At 35.7% G+C, this 18658-nt stretch overlaps 1 protein-coding gene across 10 annotated transcripts in view; it reads left to right on the top strand.

Annotated features, from left to right (window-relative positions):
- The window catches only part of PRMT3 (protein arginine methyltransferase 3), a 137343-nt gene extending 123762 nt beyond the window's left edge, over nucleotides 1–13581 (top strand). For all 10 annotated transcript variants that reach the window (XM_067749622.1, XM_067749621.1, XM_067749627.1 and 7 more), the window contains one exon: nucleotides 12677–13581. In XM_067749622.1, coding sequence (XP_067605723.1) covers nucleotides 12677–12786 — 110 coding nt within the window. In that variant the 3' untranslated portion in view covers nucleotides 12787–13581. The remainder of the gene's footprint in view (nucleotides 1–12676) is intronic.
- Nucleotides 13582–18658: the final 5077 nt, after the last annotated feature.

Here is an 18658-nt window from a genome sequence, read left to right as displayed (position 1 = left end):
TAGCAAATTGAATCCAGCATACATGTAAAAGAAGAAAACACACCATGACCAAGTGCGTTTTATTCCAGGAATGCAAGGCTAATTCAATATTTTAAAATCTTGTAATGCAGTCTGCCATGCTAACAGTCTAAAGAAGAAAAGCCACATGATCGTATCAGTGGATGCAGAAAAAACACTTGACAGAATTCAATATTCACTTATGACAAGTACAGCAAACTAGAAATAAAAGAGAATTTCCTCAACCTGACAAAAGGCATCCATACAGTCTGTAGCTAGCATCATACTGAATAGAGAAGGACTAAATGCTTTCTCCCTAAGTTTGAGATAAGGCAAGGATGTCCAGTCTCACCCCTCCTACACTTCTATATTGGAAGTCTTAGCCAGTGCAATAAGAAATGAAAAAGAATTAAAAGCCATTGGAAAGGAAGAAATAAAGCTGTTGTTATTTATAGATAATGTATACATAGAAAATTCTAAGAAATCTACCCAAAAAAACTACAGAACTAGTAAGTGAATTTAGCAAGGTTGAAATTGACAGGCTGATTCTAAAATTTATACCAAATGCAATAAGAACCATATTGGAATTATGATACTATGTGAATTCTAAACTTACTTAAAAATTACATTAACCCAGGCAGTATAATACTGGCATATAAAAAGTAGATATATAGATTAATATAACAATAGGAAATCCAGAGTCTCAGTTTTGTATAGTCAATTAAATTTTTCCAAAGGGCCAATGTAAATTCAATGGGAAAAGGATAGTCTTTTCAAAAAATGGTGTTAGAATGACTGAATATTCATAAAGGAAAAGAGTGAATCTCAGTTTTTATCTGACACCAAATATATAAAAACCAATTTTAAATGGATGATAGACCTAAATATCAAAGTTGAAACTGTAAAACTTCTAGACGTTAACATAAGAAAGAATCTTGAGACTTGAGGTAGGCAAAAGTTTATGAGAGTGAGATATTACTAACACTCATTGAACTGCACATTTTACATGTTACAGTTTTATTGTATATAAATTACACCTTAATAAAGTTAATTTGTTAAAAACCCACACTGGACCGTCAGGATATCCAGGATAAAATCCAGATTCCTTACCTTGGCCCTTTACAGTCTGACCATTTTTCATCATTTCCAACCCCACCCTGTCACAGCCCCACATAAGCCCATCATATGCTCCAGCTCTACTGCTCATTTTTTAGCTAACTTTCCTGTCTTTTCTTCTTTGCTTTTATCTAAGGTATTCTTCTACCTAGGAAACTGTTTTTACCTCTTTCACTTGATGAATTCCACTTTTCCCTTTATGACCCAGCTTATTTCTGTAAATCTTTCCTCTTTGTCCTTAGAAGGTTAACTGCTCTGTTCTTCGTTCTTCCAGATCAATTCATGCATACATCTGTGTTAGAACATACCAGTGTGTAGGGTAAAGGGTTCTAATAGAAGATGAGTTGTTTGCCTCTCTCACTTCTTTTTTATCTGATGTAGTATTTGGCATATTAGAAATATCCTGCTGAACGAATGAATAAGTACAGTAATATGTGTTGTCATTGAAATTAATTTCCTCTCATCACTGTGGGTGACACACGCCAAGGGCATTTATCTAGCTCCTGTATTTGGTTGCCCCATTTTGTCAGCTCTGATGTTCTCAGAAGTTTCGGCATGGCTAAAGAGAGTTCTCTGTTGTTGAGTTAAAAAGTAGTTTTTGACTCTATGCCATGTAAAATTTTTAGATAAAATTAAATAAAGCCAGAAGTCTAATCAGGACAATTTGCTGTGTATGTACCGCTTATTTTACTGTCCAGAAAGTAATATGACAAGATTTTTTTCACAAATAAAATATTGTATACATAGCTGTACAGTTATTCTTCCGTGTATGTGTGTGTGTGTGTGTGTGTGTGTGTGTGTGTGTGTGTGTGTGTTAATATCTTCAGTAATGATAAATCTTTTTTTGGGAATGGTAAATCTACCGTTGGGGGTAGACTGGATTTTTGGAAAGCAAGAAAAGACAGTGTGAATAGGGAATTTCTCAGACTAAGAATTTTACATTTGGCCAAAAGCACAAGGGAACTATAAAATGATGAGCCTAATTTGTTTTTGCTTCATTTTGGGTTTTTGTTGTTGTTGCTGTTTTCACAGCCTAGTTCTAACAATAGTTCCAAAAGAAGTACTCTACAACATTTGAGAACTTCCTGCATTGTGGGAGTTAAGAGACCAGACTTCCAGGATGAATACTTTTAAAGGATTTAAAGAACACTTACTTTAAATTCAGGATTTTTTTTTATTTGTTTTCCTTTAAAAATAATGTACAATTTTATTGTAAAAGCTTATGTGGCAGTATTTATTTTAAAAATTCAGATCTTTTTCTTGTGATTTGGCTTTGAAAAATATTATTAAAATCAGGCTGTTTAGTTCTCTTTCTCTATTATTAGTAAGGTCTTATGTGATGGAGAATCCATTTCTTTTTTTTTTTCTTTCACTTTTTAACTCTAAGCTTTAATAGTGATAGTAATGATTTTTTATTTATCCCCCTTGTGGGGAAATGAAATTTTATTGCTCTGGAAGAAACTTAATTTTAAAAAACGACTAGGACAGAATTAAAATGAAATCAATTTTGTTCTTGATTGAACTGCACCGCTGCTTTGTGGTATACTAATAGCCGTCTGCCGATGATAAAAACAAAGTGATATAGCACAGTTCCATAGAGAGTGTCCTATTCAGCTCTCACCACAGGATACACACTTAACAGCATCAGTCATTTTATATCTATTTGACACTGATTAATTACTCTGATCTATTCTGGTATTATAGCCACAGACTTGGTACTTTAGTCAGACTTGAACAATTGAAGTGAGTGCAGCAGTGTGAACTATGTATTTATTACTGTGACCCTTCGTGCTATTTAATTAACATAAATAAGTGCTGTTTGCACCCCCGTTTTGAAATTAAGGTTATTACAGAAATAGTTATTTTACTGGTATTTCATTTTAAGACATGAAAATTACAGCATCAGCTTATAAGACAATGTTATAACTTCTTTAAAAAAATAAATTTTTTAATTTATTTTTGGCTGCGTTGGGTCTTCGTTGCTGTGCTCAGGCTTTCTCTAGTTGCGGCGAGCAGGGGCTACTCTTTGTTGGGGTGCACGGGCTTCTCATTGTGGTGACTTCTCTTGTTGCGAAGCACGGACTCTAGGCACTTGGGCTTCAGTAGTTGTGGCTCGCGGGCTCTAGAGCGCAGGCTCAGTAGTTGTGGCACACGGGCTTAGTTGCTCCGCAGCATGTGGGATCTTCCCGGACCATGGATCGAACCTGTGTCCCCTGCATTGGCAGGCGGATTCCCAACCACTGCGCCACCAGGGAAGTCCCTTAATGTTACAACTTTTTAATTATTCAGGTATTGTAATTTAACATTGGTGCTTAAAATTTTTTATTTTGTGAAAATTTAACAAAATTATCCACTGCCAGTTCATCTTGAGTTGGGCTGTATTTTAAATTAAGGGGTACAAAGACCACTTAAATATATTCTTTAAAGTTGAAATGCAGAATTAGATAACCTGCTTTACAGGCACCAGGGAACATTTCCATTTTGACCCTACGCTAAGGATTGAATAGGATAGTTACAAACTAGCCAACTTAACATTTTTTTTAACATGTCTAAAGCAACTTAAGGAGCAGCAGCCATTAGGGCACATACACTAAAAAGAAATATTTGCAACAAAACCTCATATACATCAAGAAAATCACTAAAGGTAAATGCTCAGAGGATTTCTTTTTAGATGGTGGTTAAACATTTGAAATATTAATAATACACATCACTACTGATAATCACTGAATTGCAAATCAAAGCAGATTCTGGTTGTTGTTTATCTAAATAACAAAGATGTTTTTATCATTTTCTTTCATTCTTTTTCTGTTGTTGCTTGGTTTCTAATAATGCTCAATATTGATGAAGATGGCAGGAGTGTAAAACTGGAACACACTTTATTCCTTTTTTTAAAAAGTATTCCACTTCTCATAATCCATCCTAAGGAATCGAGTGAAAATTTACTTTTTTAAAAAATCTTTGCTATTCTAAGCAGTGAAAGTAACGTTGTAATTTGCTTTTCTTTAAAGCATCTTTATAGAATTTTTTCATTTTTGTATAAACAAATCTTCAACCTTTTCCTTTTGGTTTCTGACTTTGGTTCCATACTAAAAAATTTTGTATTACTATATTTACATATTTCTCTTGACTCCTTTCCTCAGTGAGTTAAAATGCTCCGTTTACCATGTACTGAATCTCCATAATGGATCTTTTGGTTTCTCTACTATATTCTATTTATCTATGAATTTATTCCTAAGCCACCACATTTTAAAAACAGCTTTATTTTATATCTACATACAGTAAAAATTCACACATTTTAGGGCTTCCCTGGTGGCACAGTGGTTAAGAATCCGCCTGCCAATGCAGGGGACACAGGTTCGAGCCCTGGTCCGGGAAGATCCCACATGCTGCGGAGCAACTAAGCCTGTGCGCCACAACTACTGAGCCTGCACTCTAGAGCCCGTGAGCCACAGCTACTGAAGCCCGCGTGCCTAGAGCCCGTGCTCTGCAACAAGAGAAGCCACCTCAATGAGAAGCCCATGCACCACAACGAAGAGTAGCCCCCTCATCACAACTAAAGAAAGCCCATGTGACAACGAAGACCCAACGCAGCGCCCCCCAAAAAAATGTCCTCCTTCTAGAACTTGCAGTCTCTTAGAAAAAAAAAAATTCACACATTTTAATTGTACAGTTTAATGAATTTTGACAAATGTATACCCCACCCTAGTTAAGACATAGAATATTTATATCACTCTAAAAAGTTTCCTTGTTGATCCCCTCTGCAGGCAGTCATCCCCACTAGAGTTGGTCATCCCCAGCTTCAATTTCCAGACCAGGAGAACTACTGATCTGCCCTCTATCACTGTGTATTAGTATTACTAATAGTTAAGGCATTAGTATTCTTTTAGAATTTTATATCAAAGTTACTATACAGAATATACTCCAGTTTCTTTGCTTTTAGCATATTTTAAAAATTCATCTGTGTATCAGTAGTTTGTTTCTTTTTATTGCCAAGTAGTATTCCTTTGTACGGACTTATTGTAATTTACATATGCATCCACTTGCTGCTAGACTTTTGGATCGTTTTCAGTTAGGCGCCATTATGGATAAAATAGCTATGGACATACATGTAAAAGTTTTTGTGTGGGCATATGTTTTCATTTCTCCTGGGCAGATACCTAGGAGTGGGATTATTGAGTCTTATGGTAAATATATATTTAACTTTATAGGAAACTGGCATACTTCTTCACAGTGACTGTGCTTATTCAACATTCCTACCACTGTTGACGGTTCATTTGCTCCACATCTTTGTCAACACTTATATAAAAGGGCAGTCATTTTAAGTCATTCTATTACATGTATATGTAGTGACAGCTGTGTTTTTAATTTGCATTTGCCTTATGACTAATGATGTTGAGCATCTTCTCATATGTTTATTGATCATTTGTACATCTTTTTTTGGTGAGGTTTCTTTTAAAATATTTTGTTCAATTTTTGATTGGGTTGTCATCTTATTGAGTCATAAGGGTCTTTATATATATGCATACAAGTTCTTTGTCAGATGTATGTGGTGCTAATATTTTTATTCCAATTCCTAGTTTGTCTTTTCATTTTCTTAAGGTCTTTTGAAGTCTGTGCTTTTGTGTCCTAATTAAGAAATCTTTGCTATCTTAACATCAAAGTTTTTCCTTTATGGTTCCTCTAAAAATTTTTATAATTTTGTCAGTACATCTAGGCCTATAATCTATTTCACGTTGATTTTAAAAATAATAGTTCATCTTTTCCCAAATGTGTATTAGGTTGTCTCATCATCATTTCTTGAAAAGACTATGCTTTTCTCATTTAATTATCCTGGCTCTTTTGTCAAAAATTAATTGACCATATATGCGTAAGTCCATTTCTGAGCTTTATTTGTTCCATTAATCTGTGTCTCTTCTTATGCCAGTAAGACACCTTCTTTGTAAGGTGATATAAGTCCTACTTTATTCTTTTTCAAAATTGTTTTCACTATTCTAGATCCCTTAAATTCCATATAAATTTAAAAATCAACTTATTAATTTCTGGCAAAAAAAAAATCCTACTAGGATTTTGATAGGAATTGTGTTGAATCCATAGATTGCTCTGGGGAGAACTGACTTCTTAACAGTACTCTCATCCACAAGCAAAATGTATCTCCCCATTTACTTAGATCATCCTTAGCAGTGTTTCATAGTTTGATGTAACTAAATGTTACATATATGTTGTTATATTTATCTCAAGTATTGCATGCTTTTTCAATGCTATTGTAAATGCTATTGTGGTTTTTTTATTACAATTTGTAATTCTTCATTGCTCACATGTAAAAATGCAATTAATTTTTTGTATTGATCTTATATCCTGAGATTGCTAATCCTTTCAGTTCTAGTAGCTTTATTTTTTTTGAATATTGCTTAAGGATTTTCTATTTGTTAAGACCATATAGTCTGCAAATAAAGACTGTTTTACTTTTTTTCCCCCAGTCTGTATATTTTTTTCTTTCCCCACATCTTAATGCTGTGACTAGGACATCCAACAGAATACTAATTAGAGGTGGTCAGAATGAGCATCCTTACCTCAGTCCCAGTCTTAGGAAGAAAGCATTCAGTTTTTCACCATTAATAATGATGTTATCTATAGTTTCTCATAGATTTTCTTTATTGGGTTGAAGAAGATTCCTTCTATTCCTAGCTTGTTGAAAGTTGTTAGAAATTAATTTTGTCACAATTTTACTCAAAAAAAGAAATTAATTTTGTCAGATGCTTTTTCTACATTTGCTTGAGACAATCATGATTTTTCTCTTTTGTTCACAGGATATTTTTTTATTTCTTATGCAGCAGGTTCTTATTAGTTATCTATTTTATACATATTAGTGTATGTTCAAAAGATTTTTGAATCTTTTTTCATAAGTGATATTTACCTGTAGTTTTCTTCTAATAAATTTATCTTCTTTTACACTAATATGTATAAAATGGATAACTAATAAGAACCTGCTATATAAAAAAATAAATTAAATTCTAAAATTCAAAACAAAAAAAGTTATTTTAGTATCAGGATAATGCTGCCCTCAAAAGATGAGTTATGGAGTATTCCCTCCTTTATTTTTTGTACATTTGGTATTACTTTTCCTTAAATATTTGATAGAATTCCCCAACGAAGACCTTTGGGTCTGTCTTCTTTGTTTTCTAATATAAACATTTCAAGTTATCAGTTTTTCCTCTAGGCACTGTTTTAGCTATCGGCCACCTGTTTTTACATGTTGTGTTTCATAATCATTCAAATCGAAATGCTGTCTAATTTTCTTTTAGATTTTTATTTTGATTTATGGAATATTTAGAAGTCTGTTTAATTTCTAAATATTTTGGGCTTTTTCAAGTATCTTTCTGTTACTGATTTTTTATTTCATTAAGTTTTCGTCAGAGAACATATTCTGTATGATGTCTATATGTTTAAATGTATTAAGATTTGTTTTATGAACCAGTATATGATCCATCTTGGTTCTATAGATGTCAGCCAGGTCAGGTTGGTTAATAATGTTCAGGTCTTCCATATTCTTTCTGATTTTCTGTCTAGTTGTTATTATTATCAACAAAGGAGAGGCGAACTTTGCAGTGATGATTGTGGATATGTCTGTTTCTTCTTATGGTTCTGTCAGGTTTGCGTCATGCATTTTGAAGCTCTGTAATTATATGCACACAGAAGTTTATGATGTCTCATTTATGAATTGAACAACTTATCAATTCGAAATGTCTTTATCTCTGGTTATTTTTTTTTCCTTTAGTCAACTTTGTGTGAAAGTAATATAGCCATTCCAGCCTCTTTTTTTTTGTGATACGCGGGCCTCTCACTGTTGTGGCCTCTCCCGTTGCGGAGCACAGGCTCCGGACGCGCAGGCTCAGTGGCCATGGCTCACGGGCCCAGCTGCTCCGCGGCATGTGGATCTTCCCAGACCGGGTTACGAACCCGTGTCCCCTGCATCGGCAGGCGGACTCTCAACCACTGCGCCACCAGGGAAGCCCTCCAGCCTCTTTTTGATTAATGTTTATGTAGACTATCCCTCTCCTTACTATTACTTTTAACCTGTGACTTTATATTTTATTATTTCATTTTATCTCCTCCCTTGACTAATTAGCTATACACTTGGGTTTGTTTCTATAATGGTTGCTCTAGAGTTTCAAACATGCACCTGAAGCTTATCACAGACTAACATCAAATGATGTCATACCACTACATTTGTAGTTTTGACTCTTAAAACAATACTCTTCTGTTTACCCTCTCTGATCCTTTGTGCTATTTTTTTTTTTTTTTTTTTTTTTTTTTGCGGTACTCCGGCCTCCCACTGCCGTGGCCCCTCCCGTTGCAGAGCACAGGCTCCGGACGCGCAGGCCCAGCGGCCACAGCTCACAGGCCCAGCTGCTCCGCGGCATGCGGGATCTTCCCGGACCGGGACACGAACCCGCGTCCCCTGCATCGGCAGGCGGACTCCCAACCACTGCGCCACCAGGGAAGCCCCTTTGTGCTATTTTTATAAAAACATTTCACTTCCCCAAATGTTTTAAATCCCACAATACAGTGTTACTATTTTTGCTTTAAACAATTATCTATTAAATAAATTTTAAAAAGGAAAAAACGTATTTACCACATACTTACTATTTTCTAGCACTGTATTCCTTTGTGTAGATACAGGTTTCTTTTTGGTGTCATTTTCCTGCTGTCTGAAGAACTTCCTTTAACATTTCTTGTAGTGCAGGCCTCCTGGAAAAGAATTTCTTGCTTTTGTTTCTTTGAAAAAAGAATTTTTTTCTTATTTTTCATTTATTAAGGATTTTTGCTGGATATAGAATTTTTAACAGGTTTTCTTTCATCACTTCAAAGATGTGTCCAGCTGATGAAAATTTTGAGATCACTCTTTTCTATCTTCCCTTATATGTAATATGTCTTTTTTTCTCTGAATATTTTACAGATTATTCTTTTCATCACTGGTTTTCAGGAAGTTAAGATGTGCCTTGATGTGTTTTTGTTATTGTTGTAACTTTTTTTTTCCTGTTTATAGGCCTCAATTTGCAGCGCTTTAAAAATCTATCCATTTTAAAATGGATGTCAAACACTGGAAGCATTATTTTGCTGAATGTTTGGATTTTGGTTCCTTTCTTTTAAAAAGTATGTGAAGTTTGCTTTGGCAGGCAATTAAGTTATTTAAAGATTACCTTGATCTTTACAAGAAATGTTTTAAAGCTTTGTTAGAGAGCAGTGGTGTGGCCTTTACTCTTTGGGTGGTGTAATGCTAAAGCGTAATCTGGTGTCTCTAGTGAATCATCATAAGTGTTCAGCAGGTTCCTTCTATTCTGGCTGCTTGGAACTCAGACCTCCCAGCCTGTGTGAGCTCTGGGAATTGTTCGGCTAATTGCTCCCTAGGAGTTGTTCTTTGCTCAGAATCATGAAATTTTACCATATACAAACAGAGATCAGTATTTAGTTAAAGTCTCAAGAGAACTCAATGAAGATATATGGAACTCTTTCCCTGAAAATAACATTTGAAATTAGTTGTATCTCTTTTTTCCCCCGTAATAGTAGTACATATGTATTCTTAATTTCTGTTTTATGTCATATTGCATTGTGTAGAACATTCAAGAATAATGTTAAATAATGTAGTGATAGTGGTATTTTTGCTGTGTTCTCACTTTAATCTAAATGCTGCTGTGTTTGCTTTTTATCATATTTGCTCTCAGATTTTGATAAATATTCTTTCAATAAAGAAAGTTACACTTCTTATGTAGATAAGAGACTTTTTCTATGACTAGATGAAGTTTATTAGTAAAGGCCCATTTATCATTATATGGTAATTTGAGCATGTGTATGTCCTAAAATCCTGCAGTTTCCATCCTAGAGAACCTATTGTCTTATGGACACAACAGACATATATAACAGTAATCATAGCAGCATTATTTGTAATAAAAAAAACTAGAAATAATTTAATGGAAGAACAAATAAATAGCAGTCTATTAATACAGGATACATCTCTGTGAAGTGGAACTATTTTGAATAGGTAATGGTAACAAGAAATTAGAATCATGGTTACCACTGGAGGTTGGAGAAGTGATGTGATTGGAGGGACATAATACGGGGTTTCAGTGGTTTGTGTAAGATTCCAGCCTGATGTTGGGTCTGTGGAGATCATTTCATTATTTTTATCTCAAGTATACATTATCTGTCTTTTCATACATAGGAACTACTGTAGAGAAGCAACTAAATTAAGTAATTTACACTAAGACACATTGCTTATAAATAGGAAGGAATTAACAAGCCACTAATTTGTAAAATTCAACACTTGTTAACTTGTGTTGATAATTCAGTAACAGTAATTTAAACCTAATAACCAAGTTGGTAATTACTCTTTTCTGTCATATACTTATAAAACCAATAGCAGTTTATCATAGAGCAGCTACTCATTTCCAATTTTAGTATCAGTAAATGATAAGTTCAGGATATGACTGTTGGTATAAAATAACAATTTTTAAATGTTGGTAAAAAATAGAAACAAGAAAATATTGCCTTTATATTCAAAAATGGAAAATCTCTTAGATTTGTTGAAGATACTTATGACTTCTTCCCTAGGTTAATGTCTTAATGGTCAAGAAAACATGTCTTATAGCTTATTAAAGTTATAGAATAAAAATTATTATATAAAATTTAATATTAGTAAAATTTTTATAAAGTGGCTAAATGTTTTTACAAATAATGTCATAGAATAGTAAAATTTTGACTGTCTCATGTCCATTAAAGTGTATTAAAACTATAATAATCAATTTTCAGGTAGAGATAGGGAGGTACTAGACTGTTGTTGAAGAACATGGGCTCTGGAATCAAAACTGCCCTGCTTAACATCCTGGTTCTTCCCTAACTGGTGGTATGACCTTGGGCAAATTGCTTAGCCTTCCTGAACCTTGTTTCTCATCTGTAAAGTGAGGGAAACGTACTTAACCTCACAGAGATACTTTGTAATCATTAAGTGAGATAAATCACATAAAGGCTTTAGAATAGGGCTAGCACAAAATAAATGTTAAATAAATATTAGCAATTATTGTCTAATAATTAACCTGAACTTTCTACAAAGTTTGTAGAACTACCTCACAGGTAATCTTTGTCAGGCTATTGATGAGCTTGGCGTGTGATGTAGGTTTTTTTTCATTTTCTTAGTAATATAGAGGAATAGGTCAGATACAGAAGCCAAAGAAAGCCAGATGTACGTATTAACATAACACCCACACGTAAAATCACTGTTATATTAGGTTACATAGACTGCATCTTGGGCCACATTATTTTTTTCCATTACTCTAATTCCTTAATTTTGTATTAAACTATATAAGCCTTGCCTTTTTTACAGGCTGTGTAGAATGTATCAGTAATGGAATCTTTATACTCTGAAGTATAACTATGAGGTGGTTCTGCTGTGTTTTACTGTGTTATTTCAATATCATATTGAAAAGCATTCAGATTCTTTAGCCCTTAATGTGGGGGATTTGATTTGCAGCGTTTTTTAAAATAAGATATTGATTCAGTATTTTGATAGTTTTATATAGATTCCACAATCATTTTATATGGAGCCTCACTGTATCCATCCAGATTTTCAAAGCTATACCTGATAGTATTTGCTGTGATTTTACTCTTATTAAAGCAAGGAGTGGTGATCAGTTACAACTTAACAATCTTGTTTTTATTTTTAAATGGCTGTTGGTAAATAAATGAAAAAACTTAAATGAGAAGTATCTATAATCAGAAAAGCACATAGATATAATTCCATTTTGGAGTGAAACAAAATTTGGAGCATACAGGATAAGTTTTTAGGGAATCATTCTTTGCCTTGTATTTTTTGTGTTCATTCTTTTACCTGTGTAAGCTCTGTTTTACGTTTACGGTGTGAGTACCTTAAAGGCCAACAGCCTTGTCATGTGCCTCTATAAAATACACATGTAAATTTTCGCAGCTGTAATTTTCATTTCCCCAAAATGCCATTCACCAAGGGCTCTCTATATGTGTTTTCTCTTCCTTAAAAGCTGCTCCATGTACACTCGTTAAGGTAACCTTGACTTTAGTCCTCAGATAATTCATCCATCAATTCTTGTGAAGCTTTGCCTTTTACTGCCTTCCGACCATCCCCAATCCTCACCTCCAGCACACTTTAGACACATACCTGTTGTATAATTATTAATGTAGCTATTTCTCTTCACCCTTGACCATGAACTCTTTGAGGGCAGGGGCCATGTCTTTTTTTTTATGCCCAGGACACACCATAAGGGCTCATATTGAGGAGTCCAATAACACAGCCCCCAACCCTGCAGTGACCACTGTAGTTTTGCTTACTCTTTCACAAGCATTTGACACTTGTGCTGCGTAAGTTAGATCTGTTTTGTTCAAAAATTAAACGTAAAATTGCCCTAAAAAATTTTAAGTTAAAAAAAAATAGTGAAACATTTCACACCAAAAAAGAGCAATACTAGGTCTACTCTTACTTTTCTGCTACACTGTATTCCTTGAATTCTGAAACACACTTTTTGCCTTTCTTCTATAGGTGAAGCCTTGAAAGGAAAGATCACAGTGCACAAGAATAAGAAAGATCCACGGTCTCTCATTGTGACCCTCACATTGGATAATTCAACTCAAACTTATGGTCTCCAGTGAAAAGGCCACAAAAGCACTACTTTGCAGTTTTTGTTGTAGGGGAGGGATGGGGAGGGAGGGGAGGGAGGGTTTTATGTGAGCGCATGGATGATGGGTCCTTTCCTGAGCCTCCTCAGTAGGAGAGAAGAAGCATGGCAGGAATCTGAGGATGCAGCTAAGGAGGGCACTGCCTGATCCTGGTGATCCACCGCCATAATCACATTCTTGGAAGTCTGGTCAGTGAGATTTAACCAAATGTAACCCCTACATTGAGTTTGCCTGTATTGAAAGTCATTTAAATTGGCCTAAATTTGGAACAGAGATAGTCTTTTGTTGTTTTAAATAAGTTTCTTACTATAAATTTTAAATACTGGTAATTGATTAGTTATTTGGATGCTGTTTTATTAAACTAGTAACTGTGTACAAGGTATTACATATTTTATTGCAGATTTGCTTTCTGAGGAGTAGTTTTAATTGTATTTGCTAGAATATCAGGCTATAATACATTAAAAGAGCAAGCATAAGGGACTAAAATATGGAAACGAGACCACACAAATTGTATTTGAAGACAGCTTAGTTGATTGCCACATAATTCTGTTCTCATTTTTTAGCTTCTTCTCTCTTTGCAAATATTCTTGAGTCATATAGTTTTCTAGTATTGCCCAGGAAATCTAGTTTCAATGCATTTACCCTAGGTTTCATAAAAGTTTTTAAAGATTGGGATAAATATGTACTTATTTACTAATACTTTTTTCAAACTAGATTTATGTGCAAAGTTAAACATGTAACTGTTAATATACTTATATCACTATACAATTGTGTCATTTACAATTATTGACTCAGTTTGAAGCGCAGAACAGAAAACATTCAATTAAATGTATACAACAACCATTAGCATTATAAAGTGACATTTCAATATATTAAAGCCTTTTATAAAATCAGAAGCATTTAAAACAAGTCTTAACAAAGGAATCATTTTTAAGATAACGGAAATTTTAAGGAGAAGTGGGTCACATGCTTCTTTTCAGTTCACCAGCTGGTTCTTTTTCAAAACAAGACACACACAAGGCAGCATAGTTAAGTGTTGAGAAGCATGAGCTCTGGAGCCAGTTCAGGCCTTGGCTGCAGCTCTTACTTCCTGTGTAATCTTAGGTTCCTTAACCTCTCTCCCCCTCCATGAATGTTGCCAATTCATAAACTGATACATTTCAACTGTTGATACTTAGATCAGTGCCTGGCACATAGAAAACAGTCAGTACATGCTAGGTGATATTAATTATCATCATCATACAGACAGGGACCCCTTCCAAAGAATATATGACATCGACATTAGATCAGTTTGTGAATTGTCAGCCTCATCAAATACTACACTAGTATGTGTGTGGGAAGATTACAACAGAAATTAATATTTAATATAGGAAAAACTGTATCAAAAAGAAATTGTCTTTTGGTCTTTATTAGAAAATTAGACTTATAGCAATGGGAAGAATAACCCCTTCAAATTATGATATTTCAGATCTTAGTCTAAGTCTTCCTTCATAAGCATGATTTCTCTTGTCACTGGGCTAAACTAGTTAGCTTGTTTTCACCATGATTTGAATTCAGACCATTGCTGGAAATGTGTAGTGCTGATAATACAGCACAAAGTACTTTAAGTTTTTGTCTGGAGTGGCTTCACGTACAAATTTGAGCAGGGTGGGACGATAAAACAAAAATAAGCCCGTAAGATTTACCATTAAATTTTTAAAGTAACCAAAATTTACTTTTTTCTTTTTTATAAGTGCATAACAGATACTTTCTACTATTTAAAAGAGTACTTCTCAAAAATGATTTCTTATTAAAACTCTTGTTTGATTTTTAGAGGATTTTCACCCAGTGGCTCTACTGATTTTCTTCTATTGGTTATAAGTAGTCCAACCATAGTTAGTGGATCTCTGTTCTTTTCAGTTAGCCTTTCCAGGCTGGAACATGCTAATTTGTGTAACTAAACATCTTATGAGATGTGAGAGTCCAAATATTAACTCTTTGATTAGAATTTCAGCCATTAAACTGTTGTGGAAAGTAAGTACTTTATAGCCCTTACAGTGATAAATGCAATTTTCTTTCATGCTGTGGCAGATGGGCATTTATGGTTAGCAGTTTGCTCTGTCCCAAGGATCTTATTCCCATTAAGAAAATACATTTTTCTCCTATTTTCCTTTGTGAAAACTAACATTATAATTTTGTAATGTGTGGGGTTCGCACGATTAGTCATCTCTGAAAGAGCATTTTGAAAGGAATGTTCCAAGAAAACATCTGAGAATGTACAGTGGTTGCACAGTGAAGGTGGTTAATACGTAGCCTCAACTGCTAGGAACACACTTTAGAATGAATCAGAGAGCTGTCAGATAACTTTGAAATAATTTCTGTTTGGGGAGGAGGGTAAGGCTCCACAGAATTATTTGCTTTCTTATCACTTAGTCTAGATTAACAGTCTGGTTCACCTGTGTCTCGCAGCATTCTACCTGTCACTTCTTTTTTTTTTTTAAAGATTTGTTTATTATTTATTTATTTTACTTATTTTTTGGCTGCATCGGGTCTTAGTTGTGGCACGCGGGATCTTAGTTGAGGCGTGCCGGATCCTTCGTTGCGGCACGTGGGCTCTTGGTTGCAGTGTGCGGGCTTCTCTGTAGTTGTGACAAGCGGGTTTTCTCTTCTCTAGTTGTGGCACACAAGCTCCAGGGTGTGTGAGCTCTGTAGTTGTGGTGCGCGGGGTCCAGAGTACATGGGCTCTGTAGTTGGCAGCACACAGGCTGTCTAGTTGAGGCGCGCAAGCTCGGTAGTTGTGGCGTGCGGGCTTAGTTGCCCTGCGGCATGTGGGATCTTAGTTCTCTGACCAGGGATGGAACCCACCTCCCCTGCATTGTAAGGCTGATTCTTTACCACTGGACCACCAAGGAAGTCCCTACCTCTATCACTCCTTAAAAAGGAATATTTAGAATGTATTGTGTGACATTGCTGATTTGAGATCAGTCTAGACTAATCTCACCAATCAGGCTATCAAGTGGAGGAAGCAGGGTAACAGTACAGCTAAGATCATTCAACAGGAAAAATTAAAACAGGATGAGACGCCACTTGGCTTCCACTGGCCATTTGGTAAGCTTCTAGGCCATAACATACCCAAAACGTCCAGGTGTTCAGATTTTCCTGTGTAGTGGAATATCTCAAAAATATATATCAAGTATGCAGTACTGTCATAGAGTTTCAATCCATTATGAAAGGCAGGGTAAGTAAGATAGCTGAAGTCAAGCATTGTCTACCTCAGGGTCGGTAAACTACAGCTTCGGTCTCAATATTAAGTATCATTCTCACTACCTATCTTTTATGCTCACTCTCTTTAGTATCCTAATTCCAGTAATCCTGCAACTGCACCAAGACCAAAATCCACTGATACAGATCACATTTTCACTGTCCCTCACCTCTTCATGTGTACATTTCCCACTTTGCCCACCTTAAAATCCATAATCCATCATTATAAGCACTGTTCTGCATGTCTCCCCTGTGTCATCAGGTTTTCCCTTTACTGCTCTGTGATCAACATACAAATAGGCTATTATTTATCCTACGTTAAAAAAAATTTCAACTCCACTTCTCCCTCCTGCTGTTGTGTCACTATTCTAGCTTCCCCTTTACATTGAGACCACTCAGAAAGACTTGTTGATGTTCACTGTTTTGTCTCTTCCCATTATTTTTAAGTATACAGTATAATGAGTTTTGACAAATGTATGCATATAATCAGCATTCTATTAATACTTAGAACATTTCCTTCACAGCAGAAAGTTTTCGTGTGCCACTTTGCAGTCAATACTTAGCCCTACTCTCCTCCCTGGGCAAACACTAATCAGACTTCTATCAATATAAATTTGTTTTGCCTGGTTTAGAACTTCATATAAATGGAATCATGTAGTACGTACTCTTTCATTTCCAGCTTCTTTCAGCACAGTGTTTTTTGAGATTCATCCATGTTGATATGTGTCAGTAGTCTATTTTTTTATTACTGGATACTATTCCACTGTATAAATGGGATTCTGCTCATTTGTTTATCCATTCACCTGTTGTCGAACACTTAGACTGTTTCCAGGTTGAAGCTGTTATGAATAAAGCTGCTGTGAACATTTTTATAAAAATCTTTCTTGAGCCCACTCTCACCAGAACTTCTGCCTCCACAACTCCATTGCGACTACTCCAAGGTCACCAGTGAACTACATGTTGCTGATTCCAGTGACCAGTTCTCAGCCCTCGTTTTACTTGCCTTACTAGCAGTACTCAATGCCGATGATCCCTCTCCTGGAAACGCTGGGCTTGGCTTTCCCTCCTTCCTCCTTGGCCACTCTTCAGTTTCTTTTGTTGGCTTTCTCTTCACCTTCGACATGTTGGCACCTTGGTCCTGGGATCTCTTTTCTGTCCATCTTCCCTCCCTTGGTGATTTCATCAAGTCTTGTTTTTTTGTTTTTGTTTTTGTTTTTGTTTGCGGTATGCGGGCCTCTCACTGTTGTGGCCTCTCCCGTTGCGGAGCACAGGCTCTGGACGCGCAGGCTCAGCGGCTATGGCTCACAGACCCAGCCGCTCCACGGCATGTGGGATCTTCCCGGACCAAGGCACGAACCCGTGTCCCCTGCATCGGCAGGCGGACTCTCAACCACTGCGCCACCAGGGAAGCCCCTCATCAAGTCTTATGGTTTTAAATACCAATATCTAAATGTGTGTCTCCAGCCATCTTTCTTCCACTGCCGTCTGTATCCAGCTGCTCAGATGACGTCTCTAGGTGTCTCATGGGCATCTCAAAATTAACATTCAAAACTGAATTTCTGATCTTCCCCAAACCCTGCTGTCTTCCTCCATCTCAGTAATGGAACTTCATCTTTCAGCAGTAGCTCAGGCCAGAAAACTTGACCCCTTTCTTTCACTCCACATCCAAGCGGGGCAGCAAATCTTATAGAATACAAGATTCCTTCCTTCCTTCAAATTCCTTCCTTCCTTCAAAATACAGCCAGAACCAAAATAGATCTCACTACTTCCACTCCAGCCACGCTGGTCCAAACTGCTATCATCTTTCATCTCGATCACTGGTTCTCAAAATGTGGTCAACACACCCCTAGTGACTCCAAAAAAACCTCTTACAGGAAGTCCAGGAGATCAAAACCGTTTTTGCAATAGTACTAAGACAGTGTTTGCCTTTTTCACTGTATTAATATTTACCCTAATGGTGCGAAAGCAATTGTGGGTAAAATTGCTGGGCCCCTAGCACAAATCAAAGTACCAAACTATACTAGTAGTCACTGTATTCTTCACTACCACATGCTCTCATTAAAATGTCCTCATGAAGCTGTAAAAAATATTAATTTCATTAAATCTTGACCCTTGAGTACATGTCTTTTTAAATTCTATATGATACTAATAAAGCACTTTTATTGCATACTACAGTAACAATATTTGCAGGAAAAGCAGTTGTGTGATTGAGTTGTGGCTGAACCAGTCACCTTTTTCATAGAACATCATTTTTACTTGAAAGAATGACTAACAAACTATGACAGACATTGTCCTGCAAAAGAAAAAAGTGAACTTACCACTTCAAATAAGACAAGTGATAGAATTTGTTGCTAGTTTCAAGTTTTTAAGCTAAAATTAGAATTTTGGAAAACATTTATCTACCACCGTGAGCTTGAAGGCTTCCCAGTTCTTCCAGACTGAGATAAATGGTATAGGGAGGAAAACCTCTTTTTTCCTCTACCATTTTAAGTTCTCAACTGAGACTTCTGTAACAAAAGACAGATTAACAAGAGGAAAGCATATGAATGTATTTAATACAAGTTTTTATGAGACACACAAGCCTTCATAAGGAAGTAAATGAAGA

Source organism: Pseudorca crassidens, chromosome 9 (assembly GCF_039906515.1).
Source record: "Pseudorca crassidens isolate mPseCra1 chromosome 9, mPseCra1.hap1, whole genome shotgun sequence".
NCBI classification, from domain to species: domain Eukaryota; kingdom Metazoa; phylum Chordata; class Mammalia; order Artiodactyla; family Delphinidae; genus Pseudorca; species Pseudorca crassidens.
The sequence above is the reverse complement of the archived record's forward strand: the minus strand, read 5'-3'. Positions and strand labels throughout refer to the sequence as shown.